This window comes from Neodiprion fabricii, chromosome 2, assembly GCF_021155785.1.
Source record: "Neodiprion fabricii isolate iyNeoFabr1 chromosome 2, iyNeoFabr1.1, whole genome shotgun sequence".
Lineage (NCBI taxonomy): Eukaryota > Metazoa > Arthropoda > Insecta > Hymenoptera > Diprionidae > Neodiprion > Neodiprion fabricii.
Genome location: NC_060240.1, coordinates 26,961,410 through 26,987,752, shown reverse-complemented (window position 1 = coordinate 26,987,752; position 26,343 = coordinate 26,961,410). Strand labels below are relative to the sequence as shown.

The 26,343-nt window shown below is 39.3% G+C and overlaps 2 protein-coding genes across 5 annotated transcripts in view; one reads left to right on the top strand and one right to left on the bottom strand.

Moving 5' to 3' along the window:
- Positions 1-104: 104 nt before the first annotated feature.
- Positions 105-8,247, bottom strand: LOC124176227 (probable elongation factor 1-delta). 3 transcript variants are annotated; one of them, XM_046557202.1, is made up of 9 exons: positions 7,971-8,122; positions 5,202-5,342; positions 4,101-4,454; positions 2,797-2,895; positions 2,396-2,495; positions 2,072-2,262; positions 1,581-1,650; positions 1,372-1,497; positions 105-1,237 (listed from the first exon to the last, which is right to left on the bottom strand). In XM_046557202.1, exons 2-9 carry the CDS (start codon positions 5,292-5,294, stop codon positions 1,083-1,085), a joined length of 1,188 nt encoding a protein of 395 aa, XP_046413158.1. In that variant the 5' UTR covers positions 5,295-5,342; positions 7,971-8,122; the 3' UTR covers positions 105-1,082. The 3 variants fall into 3 exon arrangements, with proteins under 3 accessions (XP_046413158.1, XP_046413159.1, XP_046413157.1); XM_046557203.1 differs by lacking the exon at positions 4,101-4,454; XM_046557201.1 differs by lacking the exons at positions 105-1,237; positions 1,372-1,497; positions 1,581-1,650; ... (3 more) ...; positions 4,101-4,454; positions 5,202-5,342 and adding an exon at positions 5,613-7,126 and having other exon boundaries at positions 7,971-8,247.
- Positions 8,248-25,126: 16,879 nt separating this feature from the next.
- The window catches only part of LOC124175331, a 101,801-nt gene continuing 100,584 nt past the window's right edge, over positions 25,127-26,343 (top strand). For both annotated transcript variants that reach the window (XM_046555449.1, XM_046555448.1), the window contains exon 1: positions 25,127-25,482. The gene's annotated coding sequence lies outside the window, so the exon portion shown is untranslated. The remainder of the gene's footprint in view (positions 25,483-26,343) is intronic.

Below are 26,343 nucleotides of genomic sequence, written 5' to 3'. Positions count from 1 at the left end.
GAAAATCGGTATCTAATTTCCAATACCGAGCACTCCTAGTTTTGAGACACGGTTTTATATTTGTAGGTGGCTGTAGATCGAGAGTGGGTTGAGTAATGGAACGCTTTTTGACAGGTGACGCCGTGTTACCAATTATTATTCTTACCATACATGTAGAGGTTCTCATTGCGAAGATCATTCGGAATTACAGACGTACGGTATCAATGAGTTTCGTGTTTATGTAGTAGAATAATAATAACTACAATAATATGGGCACGTAAAATTAAACAATGTATAGAATATAGATATGTATACACACGATATTATAACGTGTATGGCATTTGCGCATGAGTTAAAAGACGGCTAAAACAGAATTATTATCACTATAATTATTAACAGAGTCTAAAATAACAATCAAAACAAGTACACTGAATATAACTGAATCCGGACAGCAACCGAAATGGTCAATGTTCTGGAATACAATTATCAACATTTTTTCATTTTTTTTTTCTCATTGATATTCAATCAAGTCGATCGACAACTTGAAGTTTCTGAACAATGCTTCTGATTTTCTATACATCCCATGCAAACAGGTTTGATGACTAATAGTCAAAACACGGTGACTAATAGTCAAAGCAGGTAACTAATAGTCAAATCAGGTAACTAATAGTCAAAGCACGTTGACGCCCCTCTCAGCCCATAAAAATGAGTCATCAAGCGCCGCTCTAAAGCCTGAAGAACCATTAGTTGCTGTAATTACACACCGTATTGGTGTCCCTGATTCCAAGAATATATTCAATACAACCACAAACGACGTGTAAAATTCAGCTAATTGACCAAAGACATCTGCCGTAAATTGACAAGTTTGTATAGAGTAATATTTAAATTCTACCAACATTGTCATTGTCATTATTATTATTATTATCATCAGCATTATTATTATTGTATAATTTCTATTTGCTCTTTTAAAATCCTGAATGTAGATATTGCTAGTGGAATGAGAAAACGGCGGCATATTTAATATTTCATCTGTACACTCGGCTATTTCTTTGACCAAATGCCGAAAAGTAGATGGTCAACAATTTGGTTCGGCCGATATTGATTTAAATTTTGTTGAAAGCAGCTATATCAACACTTTGAACATAATCTTCGATAGCCTCGATCTGTTCTGTCAGCCAGTCAACTGAGACCTTCTCATCCTCGACTACAGAAGATATTTGCAGCTTTTGGATACCGTAGGCGAGTGGGACAAGTTTGGCTAGAAATCGACAATTGTTATCTGATTACTTTGATCCTATCACTGGAAACTATTTTCACAGTTCCAATAATGATATACAAGCAAAAATCCTTATTTTATTTTACGTGGTTGTGTGAGAGGAAAGTAAAACATACCGGCACCCCAGAGAAGACCCTCTGTTTCAATTTTTCTAACTTCAGTTTCCATGACTTTCATGTCAGTTTCGTCATCCCATGGTTTGACATCTAAGATGATATTTGATTTTGCAATGAGTGCGGGTTCTGAAACAAAAGTGTGTTATGAAATACCACTGCAACGGAAAAATTCAAACATGACAAATATCGTTAAATTTCCGATGACTTACTTTTTGATTTCTTAGCAGCGTAAGCAGCGAGACGTTCTTCTCTTACTTTAGCAGCTTCCTCATCTTCACCCTGTGATTAATTTTAAATAAAATAATAACAGCGGGAAAGAAATGGGGATCCTATTTAGTAAAAATTAGTGCCAACAAATGCAGTGCAATGATGAGCTAGATGAAAAGCTTCTAGGTATTCAATGGTGAGGTATATATTTTGCTACAACGTAATCGGGAATATCTGGTGTACAATTTCCGAAGTGTGAGTACATTTACAAATATTGATTGAAATGTAAACAGTGACATACTGAATTCAGTTACTTTTGTTTTTCTGTAACGAAAAATTTCACAATTTTGCTCAATGACAGAGAACAACAATTATTAAAAGAGAAAATCTAAACTTGGCAGAGAGGGTGAAGATAAAAATTATAAAAAGAAACTGTGAATAACACTCAGACAATTATAGAATTCATTTGTCGAATTGTCAGCAGTTTCCTTACCTCCGAATCTGAGCCAAAGAGATCAACATCGTCGTCATCATCAGCCTTAGCAGTTGGTTTTGCAGGTGTCGGCGATGGCGGTTTCGCTGGGCAAATTGCAATCCTCATTGGATCAATGCCTGGTAGTCGCTCCTCCAGAATTTTGACACGCTCCTCTAGTTGTCGAGTGATGTTCTTAAGCTCAGCAACGACTGTTGATAAGACAAAGTCAGTTCAATATCCTTTCAAACGGACGGGATTTAGGGGAATGATGAGAAATATCAGTACCTGCACATGATTCTGTAACTGTAATATGACTTCAAAATATATGTTTTTTCTACTCACTGTTTTTGTATTCCTGGTTTTCTTTTTCCAAGGCAACAATGCGCGACCCATATTCCGAGCCAGATCCGCTTGTCCTTGAAAAAGTGTCAATGGTATCTACCTGTAATTGACAATAAAACTGAGTAATTGAAGGTTTTGTTCAAATGAAATGCAAGGATGATTTGAAAATTAGTAAAGTGTCGTGAAGTTTGTTCAGATTTTATACCGTGAGAATTTGATCAACCTAAACATCGCGAGGAGCTAAGAGAATAAGTGAGTAAGTATAGTGAAAATAAGCCTCTGATCAATTATTCATAGTTTAAAGTTTACTGATCGCCGTCAGAACCATGTGTTTTTATCATAAATGCAATACTTGATACTTCGATCTATGATTCTTAGTGAGCAAGAAATAAAGTACTCACACACTGCAAAGACTGTTTAATGTGTTGACGAATCTTGGCTACCTCATTGGCCAAACTTCCGCGCGCAGATACGTTTGGAGAAGATAATTGTGGCCCTCCCTGCATCGACGGATAAAAAAGATCAGCTCGAAATGCTAAACTACTGTTAGGGCGCAAACCAGAGCTAAATAATGAAACGTGAAATAGTAAAACAATCATCTACAGCATTCTACAGTGCTTGGTTCTAGTATTTCAAATAAATAATTTCACTATACATTTACTGTGACATTACAGAACAAACAACTGATCAACTTGAATTAATTTTGAATACATCTCATATGAATTTTAATTTATCGAGATACATAAATTATTCCGTTAAGTTTGAGTAAGTGATAAGAAGAATTTGGCAAGTATAAAGAATAAATACCGCTTTCTCAACTTAACACACAGATATGTTTATCGTCCCTTTAGTATCATAAAACATTGATATTCAATTCGGAAATAGTTAATGATACTCAAGCCATTTACACAGAAAACAATATAAAAACATGCTGCCATAATTTTGACATATTGTAAATTTTAATTGTACAGTTGCCGTTCAAACTCAATAACTTTTTGGTCGAAATAGTTTTTATTTTGCTTTACAGTGAGAGGGTTGATGTTTCAAGCACTGCATGCAAACAGGACTCCGAAACTAATACAAATCTAATATCATGTTACCTAAAATAGAACTAATAACATAAGGACAATAATCTCTATTTTACCCACGGCACAACGAAAAAATTGGACAACAAACACTTTTTGGAAAAACTGAATTCTGAAATGGACCATCTACTATCTGCTTAAAACTTCAATTGTGTTAATAAGTGTTGAAAAGAACTGCATTGTAATACACGATATATAATCACAATAAAAAATTTGGAATCAAAGAAAAAGTTTTCAAAGAATTTGTGTCGATCATTTTTCCCAGACCTCCAACGTACTTGATGATTTTTTTTTTCCCCAAGTAAGCAGGAATTGAGACAATAAGTAAAACATTAACAGAAATTATCCCTTGTATTTGACGATATGAAACATTGATTCTCTAGGATTGAAATATCTTTAGAAATAAGAATTCCTAATAAGTTGAATTATCACGTGAAAATGTAAGGAACAGACAAGGAATCGTAGTTTTCAAAGGTGTCTTCAGCAAAGGAGAAAACAATCGTATGCAAAAATGTCAAAATCAAATTTTAAAGGCGCAACTAAAGATAAATAATAATACGAACCAAAAAGTTGACTGTTATCTAAGATTTATCATGAATAGTCTAAGCTCAGGATAATACCTTGTTCGTTAATGTTGGACTATCTGGTTTTTTATCTTGGGTACCTTTTTCTTGGTCTTTTTTATTTGCATGTTTTTTATCAGCTTTATTTTTTTTTTCTTTGGCCTCCTTTGGTTTGAATTTGCTCAAGTCCTCTGCCTTTAAAACAGCATCGTCGACAGATTCTATTTTATCGAAATTCGTCGTATTCTCCATCCCCTTGACAGGCGATTTGTTCTTTTTAGACTTTTTCGATACCGTGTTTGATGGTAGATTTGGATTAATTTGATTTTGGACATTTTCAACCAGTGTATTATTGCAGTTAGTCCGAATTCCAGTACCGTTGTTAGTTAGTAGTTCGTTAGATTGCGCAGGCTATGATGTTAGCAGAACAAAACAAGACATTTACCATAACAATGAAATTTTGTGAAACCTGTCGCTATTCAAAAAACTTCCTCAGATTTTATCTCAGCTTGCGGAATAAATTTTTCTTCACCAGTAAATATTTCAATAATAGCGATAAATTTCTCAAAATTAGTTTTCTACATATGCCAAAACACAATTTTGTTAGTTTTGTCATTGAGTTGCACCCAATGATCATCGATTGAAGCTGAATGAATTATTCTGTTCACACATCTCACCACCAGATATTCCCTAAAGTGTGTTTAGGAGGAAATGAGATGAAAGTATGTATGAAGTAATGAAAGCACGTATTACATAAACAGGAGCAGAGATTTTGATTTCGTGTAACATGACATGGCAAAGGATGAAAGAATCGCGATTCCTAATGTCTCACAAATATGTGACAAACATTAGAGTCGTACAAAACTGAAAATCCAAAACAACTAGAAAATAAATGAAGGAAGAACATGAAAATGAAGATGAAACTAAAATGATAGTAACCATGACAACGAACTCATAAAAACTGCTATCGAGCTCACAGTTGATAATACTTCATCTCGATTCTATATTATTAAACATCATTTATCCTAAGCCATCCATGTTATGCTATTGTTAAACAAAAAGTAAACATGGATATAAACACGTGAAAATATTACATTTGGGAATAAGTAGTTAGAGAGGCGTTACTTGTTGGATTGTAGCTGATTAAAATCTTGTTACCTTAGCCAGCCGTTCAAAATGAAGGCACTCGGCTTTATCGTACATCGGCTTCTCGAACCACACTTTCTCCTGGGCTAGAGGGGTTGTTGCCATTTTTATTCGATCCTAATCAAGATGATGGTAAGTTGCAAGATGTGAATGCTGGAACAAGATTGAATCCCATTCAATGTAAGGGACGCAATGTTTTCAGTGTTACTTTCAATTGCACTGGAGAGTAAATCGTTTGAATGAATGAATTTCTAATTTGCCCCTACAACATAGTTTGCCGGAGAAGATTTAAGAAGCGAGGATAAGAAATTGATGAATTGATTAGGGGAAAACGTGAAGAGTAATACAGATAATGGACTAGCATGTCAAAAGTGTGAGAGAGTGGGCTGAACAATTTTTAACACAAAAAATAGAGGCAAACAATAATATTACAATAATATTTATTGAAAAAACTATTGGACCAATATATAAACATACATGTCAGATGTCGCAACTTGTACAACAGTATTTTAAAATATTATCAATTTAATTGAAAATTGTATATACACGTATTTGTGACAAAAACATTATCATAATAAAAATATAAAATTGAAACATATCTTAAAACTATGCATGTCATAACTGTATTAAGACTAATTCATCACTGACTGTGGTGAAATTCTTGTAAATCATAAAATGTATATATTCATCAAGCGCATGTTACAATTCGTCATCTTCATCGTCATCATCGGCAAAGTACTTGGAGGCAAACGGTTTCTTAGAAACCCTAGTAAAGGGTACCCGAAAATTAAGAGATTCAGAAACTTGATCAGATTCATCGAGTTTCATTTGATACGACATGAACTCGCCTAGCAATTTATCAATTTTGGTCGCTGAATCGCTCGGACAGACGCAAGGAACTATTTTATCTGGTTTAAAGTAATCGACAAAAGCTCTGAGCTCCTCGTAAGACGAGTGAGTCGAGTAGCAAACATACAATCGTTGTCTATTTTTTGTATCGTATTCGCTAATGCAGGAAGTATTTTTGCCCTTCCATCTTATGACCGAAGGCACGATAGTGAGTATATTTTCGTAATCAACATCCGATCTACAAAGGAGATTCTTTGTATAGAACAGTTTCGAAGTGCAGGCATGAATTCTCGAATCTCTTCCATCTATAGTAACGATTTTGGCGAGCTCGGGGATCCTTATATAATTAGAATGAACCTTATCTTTGATGTGAATTTTTAAATTCAAAAGTTTGAACATTTCCATGAAGAGATACTCTACGCCGTATAAAGCTGAGCACTCGATAATTACCACATTTTTCGAATTTGGCTCAAGCCATTTTCTGACTGCATCGCAAATTGCCTCGCAACTTTCTAATCTGGATGGAAAACGAGGAAAATCTAAACTAAGAAAAGTTGTGTCCAAATAAATAGTGTCAAATTTTTTCGCCTGATTTTTTCCATCAATTTTATCATTCAACGGATTCAACTTCGGCAAGTCTTGTGGATTTATTCTAAAATCACCGCTGTACAATATTGTTTTTTCGTCTTTGCTGAAAATGAACATTACCGAACCTGGACAATGTCCAGCTGGCGAAGTTGATACAGTGAGAGAAGTTGCTAGACTTTCTCCACCTTCTGGTACCGTATATCGGATTATTTTCGGTATCGAAAGTTCTATTTCTAATATTCTATCTTCTGGCAAGCCAACAAATATACCCATCAAAAACGCCTTGCTTATTGGACTACAGTAAAGGTATGTATCGGAATTGACCAAATAATTGAAGAAACTGCTGCTCAAGCCTTTCATATGGTCACTGTGACAATGGCTTAGAAAAAATGCCGATGACTTTAAGTTTTCTCCGTCAAAACGGTCCACAGAAATCCCTGGGATCTCAGATATCTGACCAAGAAAAGTTGACATTTTATCTGCCTGATGCTCGGCATCAACTAGAACAAAAACCAAGCATCCAGTCAGCGTGATTTATTACTGACGTTCAATTCTCAAGCAGAGCGAGGGTGAATTCATCGTTTTTTTTGCATTTGAAGATAAAAACTTGGTCATTGTTTCAATGGAATCAGCGCTCTTTCAACTTTAATTCAATTAAGACGGCAAATGCTTGTTGTTCAGTGTTTTGCATGATTACAGGTACGAATATGAATTATAAAATTTATGTCTCATAAAGAATCCATTTAATTTTCATATTTCTAATCAAATTCCCTAACTTCATCTTACCGAATCTGATCACTTGGAAATATCACATTTTTTCACGGACGGTTTAGAAAAGTTAGCGGAAAAATTATTACCTGCACTTTATGGGTTCGATCCTTGAGCAGTCCAGAGCCATACGCACTTCATTCGCAACAGAATTTAATGACAGGTTCAATTCTAATCGAAATAGAGGCTTTTATGTGCAATTATAACCCCTCTTAAACGTCCGTATGGTCTCAACGCACGGTTTACAGGTTATGTTTGATTGTTCGTCTCGCAAAAACAACGTTGACGAGAATAAGTGCGGTAAACTATTGAGAACGGAGTTGTTGTTGGATAAATCGCAGGCGACGATGATCTGTGCTAAATATCATTGAGTCATGTGAGATATCGATTCCACGGTTGACATATTGCGTAGGCATGCTATTCATCGAATCGTGTCATTTACGGACGTGCGACGCATCGTAGAAATTAAATACCAAATTCGGAACGCATGCTGGTTAAATTACACGCTCCTTGTATTCGTGTACAGACGATCTACAGATGCGGCGAATCCATAAACATACGGTAGAAAATAAATACCTTTTAACAGATGTTCGAAAAGCGTGCAGTCGATAAGATGAACCGGACCGGTTCGGGATGAGAGCGCCGACAGAGAGCAGCCGGAAAACCGAGAAGACAGAAATGATGCTAGACCGAGAATGAGTCAAGTTATCTTCAAATTATGAATAACGGGTTAGCAGTTTCAGGCTGAATTTCAGCCAATACGGCATGTCTAAATTTGAAAAAATTCAACTGAGGTAAAAATCCGGAACATTCTTAATCTCTTGGCATTGGCGCAAAATCCGAACAAATCTGTTGATTAGGGCCTGATTTGTTTACCATAGACTAACTATATTGAAGAGAGTTAGGCTTACGGAGATTTTGCGACCAGAAAAATTGAATGGTAACTAGCCGACATGACTGATTCAATCAGCGACGAATTATAACCGCTTAGCATGCGATCTGTAGCTTTGAATATATCATTTGCATACAAGTTTTGGGAAAGGTCTCTTAAGTCCTCGACGCGCTGTGGATTTGAATGCATTTTCAGTACAAATTTTCGGAGTATCTGAAAGTTAAACGCGTGTCGGTAACTGACCGATACTCTGCTGTATTTAGCATCAACAAAACAGTGGATAATGCAAGGCCCATTTACCATAGCGAAGTGCGACCGTAGCGGTCGAAACTGAACTGATCGATAACGTTAACAAATTATATTACTCCAGCACGTATGAATAATTTATTTTCAAATTCCTCGGTCATTTTTCCCCGTATTATGCATTATGTTATATTTAATATCAAACTATGTAGTAAGATGAAACAATTTGAGCGAAGAAACCATCCGCGTAATTAACAAATCTCATACCATGCGGTTTTCTGGAAGTACTTTTATCATTAGTGGAACTGACGTAGGAATTGATTATATAGTACAGCGGCTGTCAACGTATATAAGTCGATTACAATGGATAAATACACGTCAATTTTTTTCAAACCAAACCGATTACATAATTACAATCAAGCGATACAATTTTTTTAATTTTGCCGTGCAGTAACGACTGATAATTTTATTAAAAAATTAACATATGTTACTGTGGAATTTAAGTTTCAAACGTATGAAAAATCTTGACTTTAAAATTTTCAAAACTCTCTGATGTACAACACTTAATATTTATTATGTTTGAGGGAACAAGTTCAAGTATGTAGATAAAACAAAATCATTCCTAAAGTGGCGAGAGTTCCATAACAAAGAACTTCGTGTCCTTATCTTGTAAATTCGGTAGAATATATAAGAAATCACATAATAAATTACAAAAGCACGAATCATCAGATATACTAGATAATGATTCATATAGTTACAGTTGATGCATGATTTAGATATACCGCATTAATTCATTATATGATATTTGATCATTCGCGATTTTTTAATTTCTCATATAATTTCTAATATGTTTTTTCCGAATGGACGGAAATAAACCATGTAATAAATTAGACACTAAGTTCCTTCAAAATATTAGGTATATGTATAATTCAACTAATGAACATTTTCAGTAGGGCAAGCTGTAGAAATCGAGACTTTGTGACACGAATGTACCGTGTATAATAATGAGGTAAGAATTTATCAAATTAAAACTGTTCCAGTTTCACCCGACACGATGATATTTGACGAACAATGCCACCGATACCGCACTGAGCAATGGGTATTGTCTGAAATTGAAACACACTTTCGGTAACGAATCATTGTTGAAATGGCGTCATCAAATTCATTTAATACTACGGATGGCTGCACCTCAAGTACTCGTGACGTCGAACGCGGCCTTAAAGTAAACCGACTTTCCATCATCTCACTCCAATCCTTATCATCGTTATTGTTATTATGTTTATCACGGTAGGCTTGCTTCTTCTTGTATAAATATACCGATACCAGACAAGCCGCGTTCTCTGCTTATAACAATAATTCTGCTACAATATAGCTCGGTAGCTAGTATTATAAAGGATATGTAAACGTGTTACAGCTAACTTTGAGTCGATACACTGATTGTGAGAGAAATTTTTAGTTCCAGTTACCGCTCAGTCCTTAACTATCTTCATTGTTTACCACAATCGAAAAATATAGTTATATGTACAAAATGAAAATTAGTTTTCTAGCTGTTACCGGAAAGCCTAGTATTTGTTACCATTCTTTCTCATTACGGTCACTGTTGCTATATTTTCTTGTAACCGTTGCGAAAATTTAATGCTTGTGCAACAATAAATTGACGTTAAAGCCTTGTTTAACTAAAAAAGTAGAGTAAACCTCAGAAACTGATTTTGCGTTGCAATTACCAAAAAAGGATCGACGATAGCGCAAAATGGTTAAGCGTACCTCGTTTTTCGTAATTTCAACGATATTCAAACAGTTTTTTTCAACGATGCCTGTTTTACTGAATTCTTCTAGTCACTGTAACAAATGAAATTTTTCTCAGCGTACGGATTCGAGTATAACAATTCATGAATTTAAAATATTCAATTGACATAAAGTACACTCAGAAAATTCAATCGACTAGATTAAATTCAATTTACATGTCTACGCTTGACCTAAAGTACTGTCAAAGTATATCCGCACTTCGTCACACATCACAAAACAAAAAACCAAACAACTTTCCTCAAAACAAGTCAATGTGCAATAAAAATGCGATAAGTTGAAAAAATCGTGATAAGATCCTCGACTCGAATTATGGTAAACACGTGTTGTTCCTTGGTACTTATAACCGCGTAAATTCAATTTATTTCCTTTGATTTGACAGCATAATTTTCCATCACCGGCCCGATCACGAAGCGTATAAATGTCCCGTCATCCTTGAAGCATATCAACATGTCCACAGTCTGATCAATGATTAAACCCGGTCCTCGAACGAGCCTTTGACTTTGAGGCTCGGCTTTCGTGCGGCCGATGCGATGCTTTAGAATCGTAGGAACCGAACCGCAGCCCTGGAATCACTGTCGAGTGTCGAGTTATCTCGAGTGCGATTGTGCACTCGCATAATGCGAATATGTAACAGATAGGAGAGGCATTCCGGCGGGATGGGAAGCTTGAGGTTCACTTTGGTTCCTATCCCGTCGCTCCATCGTTTCATCCCCTATTCACAATCAGTCGCTCTGTTCTCGTTTCTGAAGCCTTACTCTCCTACGAGCAGCTTCGCACTCGGAAATAAGCCCCGTAGCGACTCGGGTACATTCAGTCCTAGTTTTGAAAGGGCGATCATTCTTTCGGTGCGAAGGGCTGCGCGCGGGTACGGATATAACATGTGGATTTCATCTGGCTTTCCGGCTGCAGATATACCCGCAGGCGTTGCGCGAATCTAATCGGGCTGAAGGGAATTTGCCAAGACTCTGGGCTCAACCACGCGCAGAATTCTCAATATATCCTCGCGACATTGCCGGTGAATAACTTGCGGCGGGTTGGAACTTCTCATGAAGAATTCCGCCGACTCACCGGCAGTCCGTTGATCGGCTCTGGTATTCGTTCCGCGGGCCTGATGCCAGTTGCAAATTGCGTTGAGAAAAACACGGCTTTCGACACTTGAGCTTTTCATTTCCCATCCTCGAAGTGGCTTGTGCTTGAGTCGTTACACTACATGATCGCCAATTCCACAACGATCGATCAATAATAGAAAAGCTAAATCGAGAATGAGAAATTTTCGGAACCCATTTCATCACCAAGTAACTTTACGCGTAGGAGCTTAATTGACTTTCAGCTTAGGTGAAGCTCATAGGTATTATACGTACAGGTCAACCTAATAATCCTGGAAGCGGCCGCCGGTTTCGCTGGTTCTTGGAAAAGATGTTTTTGACAGGTTCCATTTGGAAGTATGTATACCCACACACGCACGCGCGCACAAAGGTATACCAACATGTCTGTGTATTGGTACATAGAAACATTGACCTTTGATCTTTCTCGGTCCGCAGAAGCGTGGAAGATGAAGAATCAGCGAGGGTTTATACGTTAAAGCGTGAGGAGAAGCCTGGCTTCTGACGTTTTGAAATTAGTTGTAGGTATAAGATATTTTGAACAAAGCATATATTGTGATCCTTTTTACTCGTCGTGTTGCGCTTGAGTTGGGTAATTGGAAAATAACCGTCTCGTAGAATTCTGAAAGGTACTTATTTGAGTTTGCCGCGTTATAACTCATCGCACAGACTTTAGACTGTATATCCCTGTGAAACTTTGGGGGCAATAAATAACGCTGAATTTTATGTTCAGGCTACTACGAGAAATAACGGTTATTGGTGCGCGTTACATTCGGCTCAGGAAATTGAACGGAAATGAAATTTGCGTGTTTCGAACGCCGCGCCATCCACGTTATGCTGATCAATTTCAAACCTTGCGGTTAATTCGATACAGCACTTCGCTTTGTTGTTCTGTCATAATCTTTCATCTTTCATTATACCTTCCTGTACTTTTTTAACTTCCCGCCTCTGTGTTTTCAGTGAAAAAAAGAAGTTATTGCAATCACCCCGAATGAATGTATCTATGTATTTATGTATATGAATGTGTCTGATCAATTTTTTTGTCCGACGATATCCGAATAACGAGTTACCAGACTTCAATGATTTCGGTCTCAATCGACGCGGCTTTTCCAAACTCGGAGATGATTAGATTTTGGCTTTGATCGGTGCGGTACTTTTTGAATTATTTCAATAACAAGTTTCCATAAAAACAAAATAGAAATGATGATAATCTGAAAAGAAATGAACGGATTCGAATGAAAATTGGTACCTTCCGGTTTTTGGGATCGTTGATCACAAATCTGAGATCAGATTTAAAAAATCCAAAATGCAGAATCCGATATGACGGAATTTTTTTGTTTAATATTCTAATTTTGGTAGAAATTAGTAGACGGAGTTTTTTTTGGGTCACTGATAACGAGTTCAAGGTCAGACTTCCAAAATTTGTAATGTTGAATCCATAACAACGGTTAAAAATAAAAAAAAAATCGTAATATTTTCATGTAATATGGTATTCAAAGGCTTTTGAATCATTAATCACGAATCTGAATTTGCAGTTCGAAATTTATTATATATCGATATTAATGCTTTCTTGATTCGTAAACTTTGAACCTGCACAGTGTGAAAACGGAAAGTTCGAGGGCTGGTTTACGGTCAGCACAAAGCCGCTTGTTATTTGTTTATTATACGTCGCGCCTTTGAACCAAGCACACAGCTCTATAAGACTAGAAATATAGCGGATAGGGTATTTTTTTTTCCCTTTCAATTTCCCCGCCTCTTTCTTCAATTCTTCGGAGCACCCGAGCAGCGGTAAAACAAACCCTTTGAAAACTCACGGATAATCGGGAATGCCGAAGAGGCGTTTCTTCTGCTCCGAAGCGTACCTACTTTAAACCGTTCGTTATAACGTTAGAAAAGGACGAAAACGAACTTCAAGATTGTCCCGAAATACCCGGCATTCCCTCGCCTCACGCTATACGAATCGCCGAACCCTTTTCCTTTTATTCTTTTCCCATTTTTCACTTGTCGATATATCGTTCAATCGACGTGCAAAGTTTTCTCATCGTGTGTGAGATAAATATGAATAAATTTTTCGATTGTGGTAAAAAATGAAAATAGTCAAGGACTGAGCGGTAAACGGAACTAAAAATTTCTCTGTGTACAGAGTTCAGCAATTGATTATTCTTGCTTCCACGATACAGCATTTTTTTTTTCTCGTTGTTAAAACTGTAAAAACATACCAGCGATTACAGCTGTTTAATTGATATCTTATCACGAAATATTACAAACAGTCAGAGACTTGTTGCAGTTGGACGATGTGCAATTAAGCATGTATCATATACCCTGTGTACTCGTATATGTGTAGAGTTATTATTCAATCACCCCTGCGTGGACGGCAAGGCAAGCGAACCGCTCTGTGAAAGTGGATTCTTTATTGACGATTGAGTTGTCGGGGATGCTGAACGTGTAGGCAATAACTGAAACAGCTCACCCTTGACGCTTTGATGTTCGATATAGTGGCGTAGGGTGCAGGAAAAGCACGGTGGAAATGGCAGGGTGCCGAAAGTGCCGCGACCGCGTCATTAATTAACTAATTGCTAGGAGGAGCCGGCGAGGCTTGAGCCTTGTGACATAAAACAGGCACGGGGATGATGCACCGTGTCCTGTAATTACTGTAATTACCCGTATAGACTTTTAAACAGGAAATGCGGCACGTGTAATTCGATTCGCAGCATTGCAAAAAGAAAGTTACAACTATGGAAATTTATGAAATAAACTGGAAAAAGTTTTACGGAGAAAAAATTCTAGTAGTGATTTTTATCCCGCAGTCCTCAACTATTTACAGTTTTCACTTGCAATCAAGAAATATGGTTCTGGGTGCAAAGGAAAAATTACTTTTGTAGCTGTAAAAAGATAGTCTAGTATTTCGAAAGTTACATTTATTTTTTATTACGATCAATTGTACTACATTTTCTTGTAAGTATTGCGACAATGAATTGATGGTGAGGCTACTGAATTGAAAAAATTTAATTAACTAAACGAGCAGATTTAATATTGCGATAATCAGCAAATGTAGTATTGACAACTATAATTATACCAAATAGTTTCTGGTAATAAATTTTCTTTTTATTTCAACAATATACAAACCGTTATTGTTATAATGATACCCATTTTACCAAAATTTTCAAGTAACTATAACATGAAGTTTCTTCCACAATCAGTGTAGGATTAATTTTGGAGTGTAATTTCATTTTTTAGACAAGTGTTTGAACGAAACTTAAGGAGTGAAAAGACTTTTCGAAACTGTACAAATCTATCAGAATCGAAAGTAGGTGTATGGAAATCTTTGAAACTTTTTCTATCGGATTTCAAATTTCAAAACTTAACGCCTTGTAAAGTTTTCCATCTTATTTCTGTTATTTTCGGTTGTTTAAAATTTTTCAATTCCACCGATAACCGTACACGTCTACCCTTTAATCTATAAATTTTCAAATGTTAGATCTAATCTTGTAGGCGTTATCTTGAACTTTTGGAATTCTCGAGTCCATCTGCGATTCGAATAATTCTTAAATCTGCCAGTTCTTTTGTAACGAAAAATTTTCTGAAATAGAATAAATGTTACGAATCCTGCTACTCGCATCCGTACAATAACGGATCGTTATTGGATTTCCCGAAGTCCCGAGTGAATACATTCAGTTTCCGAATTTCCCGATTTCCGAAAAACAAAACAACTCAATCCTCACCTTGAACACCTATATTTTTTGGGTGAAATCCGCACGTGTCCCATCAATCTACGCGTTACGCTATTTATTACCGACTTCGCTGTCCACGCTCGCTCGTTAATCGCGAAACTGGGATTCACGTTCGTACATATCCATCCCAGATTCCCAGTCACCCGAGGCATGGATACGAGTATTTATTCAACCGGGATAAATTCCCTCTCACTACCCTCACGCAACCAGGCTGAACACACGCGTGATGCGCGTAGGGGTAATAATGAAAACGTGAAAAGGGCGGAGGGCCTAAAAATCCTTGTTTCGATCCAGATTAAATGTCTCTTTGAAAACCCCTAACAGCCACTCAAAATTACCCAACAAATAGCTGAGCTAATCGTTCGGAGAATGTTTACTCATTTTTTGCAAGAGAAATCTTGCTAACGGAATTTTAAACGAACCGGTAAATACGAAATAAATTTATCTTTCAAAATTTGATTAGGTATGATAAATCCCAAGGTCTCAAGATTATCGTGCAAATAGCACGATCCGTGCATAAATATTACTCGAACATCCTTTCTGACGATTTATGAAATTTTTTTTTTTTTTCTAACTTGACTTTGAAAAAATTGGCACCTTACATGTATAGAATTGAATTTCCGACAAGTTGTAAAGATTTTCTCAAGCCTAAGTTGAATTGCTTTATTTTAGAACATTAACGATCTGCTCTTGATTGAAAGACGACTTTATATATTGAACTTGATAACGTATTGGGCTAAGAAGTAAAGCTTCGTACAGTGGGAAATGATTTCTAATTAAACCGATAAACGAAAAAATAATTCATACGATCCCGCTACGAATATTTGATTTTCATACTTCCCGCGGGTTAAAAAGCGGTAAAAGAAAAAAAAGTTAAGTCTAGTCATGCAGAAACTAAAACCGAAGGGGAAAAAGAAGGAAGTTAAAACGTTCCGAATCCCTCGCGTTTTCGTGTAACCCTCGCCGCGAATTCGGTGTGGTGAAAGTCTGGCGGTCCTCGGGATAGTGTTTTCGCACGATAATAGGGAAAACGAGGATGGCTGGAAATGGTAGTGGAGCAAGAATGGGCGAAGAGGAGAGTAGAGGTAGTCCATTAACTCGCCGAGAGTTGGTCCAACTCTGACAGCCACACTGGCCGCGGTAGCATCAGCGCAGAGCCACCTGAGCTGATGAGAGAGGGTGGCGGGGGTGGAGTTGGTTGGATGGTATGGACGAGGTTAAGTTTCTTCTTCCCATGAAAGTTCCAAGTGGTTGCAGTACCTACTTCCATTTAACTATAACAATAAGGTAAACGGAATGCGTTGTACGGAGAGACTGCATATTAGACGCTTACAAATTAGAGGAAAATTTTTTATACAACGCGAGCATGATTTTCGCGGTATTTCATGCGTGTTTTCTGTGCACGAAGTACCCGTTTCTATGACGGTTGAGTGAGTCCGCGAATGCGCGTGCGGGGAGTAATGAAAATACCACTTTTCAGTCCTAGGAGTCGAAAGTGGTATTTTCTGTACTGTGCGCATGCGCTGTTGCGGACAAATCTGACGTTACGCGACCCTAACCTCAATTTCGTGCTTCGTGAGAAAACGCTTAATATACTCTTGGTATGTAAAGAATCGTGCGCAACAAGGAGGAAACGGACTTTTCGCCTCGCGGATTTGCAATATTCGTCTTCTGCTCACCTACGACTCAATTGCAAACTTACGCTCGACCCGAAAAGACCGATTTTGCCTCCTTCTTACACGATATATTATTTTCTTGACGGAACAAGGTCAAACATTCGTGTTGGCGGTAAGAAAATTTTTTACTCAAGTCTTAAGAGGTGTCTCATCACAGTATGTGATTTGTTCTTGTTCAAATTATACGTATATCGTATATAATATGCACAAGAAGTTCTTATCTCAGTTTTTACGCAAAATTTTTAACAATACTTGCGAGTACGTTCCGATGTGAATACATCCGCTAGATGATTGAATTATTTCCAAAAATGTTATCACCTTTTTTTGCGTCTACAAAAACAAACATGTTATTTTTTGGGCTAAAATAAAGCTAGTCCACAGCCAAACGGCACTCCACGGTTATTTTCGAAAACTATGCGACTGTAAGGTAAGGTAAACTGTAAGGTAGCTTTTAACTTGAGCTGAAAATCATATATTTCAGAGGGATAGTTAATTCAGCGAAATCATTGTTTTAACAAAAAAGTATTGCTCCAATCTGGATCTGTTTGAACAGCTTTTTTTTTAAATATATTAATGGGTTTCACTGTTACGTGTGCAGTCGGTTAGTCGAATAGAAAATTTATTTCTTTCAAAATTCGACACGTGTTCACGTCGTCTCAACCGCCGAAATCGCCGAAGAGACAGGCGTCGCGATACTGCATCACGTATGTGCTCAAACGTTGTAGACGCGTGTGCGACGGTCGTGTTTTATTACAGACCTCAATATTTCATGGCCGGGTTTGATACGAGGACACGAAATATCTTGCCGTCGGAAATAGAGGGCTTGGGGTGTTCGCTGCTCTAATTTCCGCTTGGGTTGTGGAACAAGGAGAAGAATAAGGAAAAAGGGGAGAATAATGAAAGATAAAAAAACCGCGTGAAGAGAGGGGGAAAACAAACAACACCGAAAACGTCAACAGCGGCACGTCAAGACGACGAAAGATGAAGAAACCGGAAACGTGCGTCTTGTCTCGACGGAATGAAATGTGATGAACGGGAAGGAGGGTGTGTGCCCAGCCTATGCCGGAGAGTTACAAGGTGTATTTTGGCCGTCTTTGTACGAGGATTGAGGATACGATAAAGAAAGCCCTGGTATGCAAAATATAGCATTTCAGCTGTGCCCACGCGTATGTTGGTAAAAAAGCTTTTTTACACCTACCTGGAGAGCTCGTTTTTCGTAGCCTCTGAAGTAAACTGCTCCATTTCTGCACAGCGTCGTAAAACGACGTTGCCGCATGCGCACAGTTAAAGTACTCGATTTTAGACACTAGGGCTTTATTTGGCGAATGCGCACTTTGGAATAACTCAAGTTTACGTACTGTATCGTTGATTGGAGATACCTAACCTCAATTTCACGTAGTGTCAGAGGTACCGCCGGTGTTTCTGTAATCAAACTTTTCTTCACACGTGTTAGAAAAATAGCGTATTTTATGCGTGTGGATGACTATATCTGACTCGTGTGATTGCAATACTCGCTTTTACGGCTTACGCTGCAAACTTAACAGTCGTCGGAAATCATCCACTTTCCGCACTTGTGACACAATATACTTTTATTTTACGAACAGCGAGAGAATTAAGATACAAATTTTAACTGACACCGAACATCGGTTTATTCTCGTGGCAAGTTATGAAGCTTAATCTTTTCTGGCATGCATCAGACGTCCATAATTGAAGATAGCCGGGCTTTTTATCCCCACGTCAATCGCTGCAGCTGATGATTGATAACTCCAATTGAGTTTCTTTGGAAAGCAATTATTCTAACGCCAGTGAATCGGCATTTTTCCAATCATTTGTCCATGTCGTTTTGCACTGTTACCTTTATTTTGAAATTCGCGAAGAACGCTTCCTCTAGACTTTTCTCACCAGTGTTTCAAGTTTTCATCAATTTTTCCGAGATGACTTGACTTTCAATAAGCAACGCATAGAAGCGTGCTATGGAGTGAATATAATAAGTCTATAGAATACAGTCCACACCCAATGTTATAACTAAAAAAATATTAATGTATGGGACAGTCGAGCTCATGTGAGAGGCTTTTCTACGTATGAAGTAAGTATGCATCACTGACTTCAACGTGATCCGAGATTTTGGTTCCCACGACTTAAGCTCTGAGTTTATACGTAATCCTGAATTGTGTCCCACGTGAAAATGTTCGCTACTAAGAATGTATGAAAATCAAAAGAAAACAATGTTCGGGTGTTGAGTGTTATTCCTGCAAAATGTATCTATCAACGTGTCATTTCATTGCTGACATTTTTTCATTGGTTGTAGTTATAACATAGAAAATTTTACAACAGTAAGATCGATGACGTCACAATTACGGTTTACTTATTGTTGGAATTGAAAGTAAAATGTGCTGGATTAAACTATTTAATGTGAGTATAATTGTCGATACTGTATTTTCTGGTTATTGTAATATTAAATCTGATTGTTTACTTGTCTACATATTTTCAATCAAGTTTAAAGGTCTTAACATGAATTTACAGCAGCACTAGTAACACATAGGTATTAGATTCCGGTTACAGCTACAAATCTTATTTTCACGTTGTAAACAAAACTGAATTTTTCGGTTATAGTAAAAAATGAAAATAGTTAATACTGTATAGTAACTACAACTAGAAACTTGTTTCGGTGCACGGTGTTGTATATAAAAAAAGGAGTTTACTTCGAACTAGAAGAATATCATTTTCAGATATGAGTTTCCTCGAAAATATCTATCGCTTTGTAAACGCGAGTAATGTTTTAATTTCGTCAATCAAACTCCGTGAAAAACAGCCGAATCCGTGATCGAACGTTTACGACCAAAAATTATGTTGGCCTTAGCGCCGATTATCCCAAGTTATTAAACATTGAGATTAGTAAAAACTTCAATCACCTCTGCAACGCACCATCTTTATACACAAAACAACAGCACGACATAGCTGAATAAGGAGCATAGGCCGTTATCATTACGTACGAACATTACGAATGTTCCTAGGCTTTACATTCCGCCCACCTGTATCGATGTTTCTTTTAAACCTTCGAGTTATAGCATCGCCGCCCATCAAACCTACAAGCTTAACTCACCCGTCCAATTAGTCCAAAAAGCCCGGCGAGTTGGACCCAAAAAAAGCCCGGGTTCTTCCAGCCTTGAAAGAAAAACCGATCGAGCCACGAACGAACCGGGTGTGTCTGAGTCAGTGAGTGAGGGAGAGCGCGAAGCGGCTCCGCCATAATAAGATCATATATATTCGCCGAGAAATATTAGATGGAGGCGGTGTGTACAGATGTACAGGGTGTCCTGTAAGGGCTTTTCGTTTTTCGATAAAATGTGAAACTCTGGGCTGCACCGGGGGTTTTTGAACGCGTAGGATCAATCCAAAGTTTGCCAATTGTGACTCGCTGCAAAGACATCGGCAGTTGAGCAACAGTGGCGAACCCCGCAAAGTTTTCGATAGTTGAGTTAAGTGATTGGTAAACTTTTAGATCGGTCTGCCGTTTGAAAACTGTCGAAGAGAGGACCTTTTTCCCGGGGACGAATTCCGTGGACATGAGACGGACTGTAACGACCCTTCGAGGGGAAGCGGTCGGTAAGAAGATTACGTAATTGCCGGCCGAGGTTCTTTCTTACGACTGACGTCATGGCAGCTGAACGTTAATCTGGGTCGGTGATACAAGACTCGTTTCTTCAAGCCCGTTCAATCCGCGATCAGATAGGAAAGCGTCTAGTCGAGCGGTCAATTTTGTTCTACCCGAGTGAGCTTTCTTTGCTTCCTCGGGTTCACAACCATCGCAACTTTTCACCCCGGTCGCTTCGCCTCTTGCTGTGAGGAGAAGTTATAGGTATTATATAATTACACGTGTCAGAGATCCGATGCCGAGAACGATCCGCAGATCGATCACTCGAAGCCTTGGAAATAAGGTGAAATAAATATGTTTACCATTTACATGGAGCCCCGGGCTCGGGCGTCAAGGGAAACCATTAAATTCCTTTCAGACAGGACCTGCCTGCTACAGCCTCTGAAGCGAACTCCACCGGGAAGAGACGCGCCATCATCAAACGGCAATTTGACCAATACGTTCGGCTCTTGTATTGACACGACATATCGACAAATAAAAAGCCATCAGAGCCTCCCTGACCGGCACCTGTTTGAACACAGAATGTTGGAGCCGATGGGACCACCTTCGAACTTCAGACAGTCACAATGCCTGTTCGCATCGTGCTCGACGTCAACGTATAATCGTCACAATATTCTTTCAGCGAGATACAGACGGTGACGGTGCTTACCTTATCAAATATACCATGCAGGATTACCAGTTATTTCATTCGTCTCGAAAGATGAAATGGTTTCGTATTACCATTTTTCCTACTTTCTCCACTCTGGCGGTATCGTTAATGTTCAAATATCGCAAACAATTTTTGTTGTGTGCGTGGATTTTACTGGCTTGGGAGTTTGATACACTTTTAGCTGGATTAAATTTTAACAGGAGTAGAATCATTGGCAAACAACCAAGTGAAAGCCTGGTTTTAAGACAAAGACTGATCCCGGGATCGATAGCGATCGACGCTGAGTAATACCTGCGTCTTGGGAAGCCGGAGGCGCAATGGAGAGTACAGAATGCGCTGTGCACGATAAATGATAAGAATATACCTATGTATGCTTATATAGGTATGTAAGCGGATATGCGTTCCATTTTCATGAAAAGCTCCGATTCGCGGCATTTGAAAATTTTCGTTCCACGCGCTCTCTTCAAGTGTTTGGCAATTGAACAGTAACTTCGAGCAAGTGATGAAAAGTTGTTTGAAATCATGTGAGATCATAAATCGTGAATGAATGTAACAGTTGAGGTGATACAAAGTGATTGACACTCATACAGAGTTATTTCAATTCCCGAGTAGAGTTTACTTGAAGTCACGTGAAGTCAATCGAATATTCCTCAAGATTTTCGCAACATTAAAGCAAAGCATGGTTAACCCCACGATGTGTCGGCAGCACGACGCATGCAAGACGTAACCCAGGTCATAAGTCAAAAGGTTATAATGTAAGATCGAGAGGAGGGCGCAAAGCTGAGCGAAAAGAGATTGGTTTTCTCTCCCGATTCACCAACCGAAGGAAAGTCGTTAAAACCGTTTTTAAACCCGCAGGCGTAACTTACCGAAGGCCGAAACTTTTGACCGTGGAACGAGGTTCAGGCTTCGGAGTTTAGTTCATCCCTCTCGGAATATCTCTCCAAGCAGTTTGACGTAGCTTGAGCTAGGGTCACGGGGTCAGGCAAGAGTACAGAGGGAGAAAAAGCGAGCTAGTGAATAAACTACGAGGACACTGACTCGGGCAAAGAGAAAGAAGTGGCGAAGTGAACTTGAGCTCAGCCCGGCTCCACGATGTGCGATGTGCAACGGCTCCGCCGTTTAACTCTCGAGATCTCGAGATTCAACCGGGCGAAATCGCTACTCGCACACCTTTTCATTTCTTCCAGCCTGTCTCCTCGGCTGGAGTTTCGCTTGTCCTCTCCCTTGACTCTTTGACACCCAAGTTTTCCGCACCTATTCACGTCCCGGAAACACAGTTCGCGTGTCGTCGTTTCTGAGATGGGTCGGGTCGGAACGGCTGCGAGAGAAAATTATCCTTCGTAGCATTCAAAACGGAGAATCCCAAGATCGGTAAGGATATATTCGAATGCTTTCAATTCGCGCAAAATTCACAAACTTTGGAACCTGTGTCCCGATTGGATAACTCTGCTTGTCCTGGAAGCTCTAGAAGTCATTAGGCGTACCAATCAACGTTAAGAGCTGGTCAAATTAACTCGTACTCGGATTGTCGTCAGCAAAAAACAAAGTCAACCGATCGGAGACTGATGAAGATCGCGTCACCGAGGCCAATATTGAACTGCGTAATCAACAGTGTACAAGTGGACTGTTATAAACTGACGTTTCATCGTCAGAAAAGTAATCGAACGTCGCTTTAAAATTTCAACAACTACCGTGTATGTTATTCATTCTATTAATTAACTACCGCTAAAAGTTCCGTACGCGATATCTAGTATTCTGTTTTTCGTGGGTTGATTGTCAGTCATTCAGGTTACCGGTGTTTAATTAGTTAAACAACAGTCGGTGTCTCCAGGATTTCTACTTTTGACAGCAATCGTGCGTTCGTCGAATAACCTTCATTCGCTTGGCTCGAGGCGTTAATTTTTCATGGTAAAACACGGCGTCCCTCTTTCCAGTTGACCCTGTTGGCTCGCCCGCCATCGGAGAGCTGCGGATATTTACGTCCCGGGTGAATTTGATTTTGGAAAAGCTTTGAGACCAAGGACGCGGGGATAGGGGTTGGTAATAATTAGGGAGTCCTGCGCGTGATTATGTGGCGTTAAAATGATCGGCGGTGGGGGTGAAGTAACGTTGCACAGGCGAGAATTTGTGTCCCTTGCACGGTTAACGAGGTCGCGGTTTATCAGCGGCGCTTATTACGCTCTCGCTCTTTAAACTTTGGGCCAACTCTCGTTACACCGGTACCACATCTCTCCATTTCGCCCTTTTAAACTGCCTTTTAGACGTCGTCGTTTCATCCTTCTCCTTTTTCCTTTCGGTCCGATTTTCCTAATCTCCTTTAGACCTTGTTCTGGGTCATACCAAAAATACCGAATCGCTTCGTTAAGTTTAACACTCTTAACGCCTTTGTATATTTTTTCAAATTGGACTTTTGCTGCGCTAAACGGTTATTCAGCGAATTCCGCATCCAACCAACCAATATCGGCCTGTCTGTACGATCGCCTGTTCTCTCGTGTTTCCTCAATCGTCGACGCGAAACGTTATCGGAACGAATTATATCTATACACGAGTGTATAATACCCTGCAGTATTTTTATGCATCCTTTAAACTCCGTTCCATAAACTCGTATCCATCTTCTACAGGAAATTGCGTCTGCGAAGGTGTGGAGAATTATTATCACGTTTAGATATTTTACGTCATATCCTTGGTGGAACTTTATTTATTTTTTGCTTCTTTGTGCTAGGCTACAAAAATTTCGTAGACTAACACGTTTTCATAAAATTATACTACCTTGAGTACAAATTTTCAAAAATAAATTTTCTCACTTTTGTTTCTGAAACGAATCATTCAAATCTACAAACAAACAACAACTATGATCAAACAGATTTACAAAATGTTATTCATCGATTTCATACACTTTCAAGTGTAGGTACCTGTACCAACCAGAAGCTAATCATGTCCTCGAATTCTTGTCAAAATTTCAGAAGCTGTCCACACAGAATAAAATATGCCTCTACAATCATATCGAAAACCGTATAATATGCCTACGAGTTTGATTAATCAGTCGATCGCGCTGATAATGAACACTTTTTCTCTGTAAACTTGCGAAGATCATCGTCTTCGCACCGTGTAACATATACACTGAGAAAAATTCTATTTGTTTGAGTAACTAGAAAAATTCAGTAAAGCAGATATCGTTGAAAAAACTGTTTGAATATTGTTGGGGTTACGAAAAACGAGATACACGTAACAATTTTGCGCTATCGTCGATCCTTTTTTGGTAATTGCAACGCAAAATCAGTTTCTTCGATTTACTCTACTTTTTTGGTCAAATAAGGCTTTAACGTCAATTTATCGTCGCTCAAGCGTTAAATTTTCCCAACAGTTGCAAGAAAATATAGCAACAATGATCGTAATGAGAAAGAACAGTAACGGATACTAGACTTTCCGGTAACAGCTGGAAAACTAATTTTCATTTTCTACCTAGAACGATACTTTTCGATTGTGGTAAAAAATGAAAATAGTCAAGGACCGAGCGGTAACCGGAACTCAAAATTTCTCTCAGTGTATCAATGCAGCTAATCGAAGAGAAGAAAACAATGAAAGAAAAACCGAGACAACCGAAACGAAGCGTGTGTCTAAAGCGTTGGATAAATTTCCGTTTTCTCAAGTATGTATAACTTTCTTCTCCACCGTCTGGAAATCATCCGGCGGCAACTCGCGTTTCGAATTTGGTATTTCGAACCTCTCTCACGCAACCCTCGACCCCTGCCCCTTTATTTACCTCGGAGAGCATCTCGTCCTCGTCCTCGTCCTCGTCCTCGTCGTCTTTCTCAACCCACGCATATCCGCCACCCCACGTTTCGCGGAGAGAAGAAACTGGGCGGCTGGGGGGTGGGGACGGGGGGGTTCGGGGTTCGGGGGTGTTCGCCCCCTTCGACCCTCTTCGCTCACCCAGTTCCACCCTCTGTCGCGCAACGCGAGGCTGCCGCCGGAGCAGCTACACCCTCCGGAGTTCCAGAGTTCGCTAGGCCGGCAGCATCAGTCGGTCTTGCGCCCTCTGACGGCGAGGGTGGCTAGCTGTAAACGAGAGCGAGGGAGATAGATAGGTAGCGAGAGAGAGAGAGAGAGAGAGAAATAGAGAGAGATAGAGAAACGCCCGTGGAATAAAACCGCAGTGCGTTTAGGGTAACGTCAAAAGCGGACGACGCGATTCGCGGCTCGGCACGCGTTAAGAAATGTTCGCCGAAACCACCAGCAGCCTGGTTCTCCACCCACACGGAGAGCCGCGATTCCGATCGCACTGATCGAGCCACCGCCGAATGCGGATCGTCCTGCAGCCTCGCAGCCGGTGAGTAACGACGTTCGTTTCTCCTCCGGGACGACTCTCGATCATTTTTTCATCTCCATCGAGGTGAAATAACAGTCCGACGATTTGACGGACGCTCGGTAATCGCGACGAGCGAGAAGGGAAAACACGCGGAAGAAATTACGCGGCTTACCCTTGTTTTTTACAGGGGTAGTTTTTCACGCTTCGCTCTTCGTCGCGGCTTCTATCGGCATTCTTCGTTCGCGTACAATGCGATCGTTGCCAGGCCGGTTGTTTACGGTAAGACCGGAACCTCGAGGAGCACGGAACGTGTGATGAAAACATGTGCGGATGGGTTAAGAGTCGTGTGTTTCGTTTTTACAAACGCCGTCCCTCGTCTTTTGAACACTCTTTTTGCGGGATGAGAAGCATCGTGGTTCTCGTTGGCGTTAATTCGTTGTCTCATTTTTACTCGGCCCACTTTTTACCCGTCCCTGGTTTTCTCTTACTTTGCAGCTCCTTTGCCCTTTACACGTGGATTCGCCGTGCTTCGGTGCTCGCGATTAGCTTTATACTGATGAAAACGGGCCGGCTTTTCATCGGCCTGTCCGGATACGCCTTTTGTCGTTTCTCTGACACAGAGGTCTCGACGTTTTCGATTATACTCGAATTTTTCATCTTCCAAACGAAACATCCGATCCGGTTTGCCCTTTGAAGATCTTCGTCGCGAAGCTGCCGTGAAAAAGCTTCGGAAAAATAACGATGTGAAAATTCCTGTATCCCGAGACGTTTTTTTTTTCATTAAATTTATTCGCCGTATTTTGTTAGGATGTTGCGGTAATTCTTTGACTCATTGAACAATAATCTACTCCTTCTTTTATAACGTACTTATACTTTAGCACG

Excerpts from the sequence above, each read along its gene's own strand:
- LOC124176227 (XM_046557201.1), bottom strand. The coding sequence starts at position 7,100 with ATGTCAACTTTTCTTGGTCAGATATCTGAGATCCCAGGGATTTCTGTG.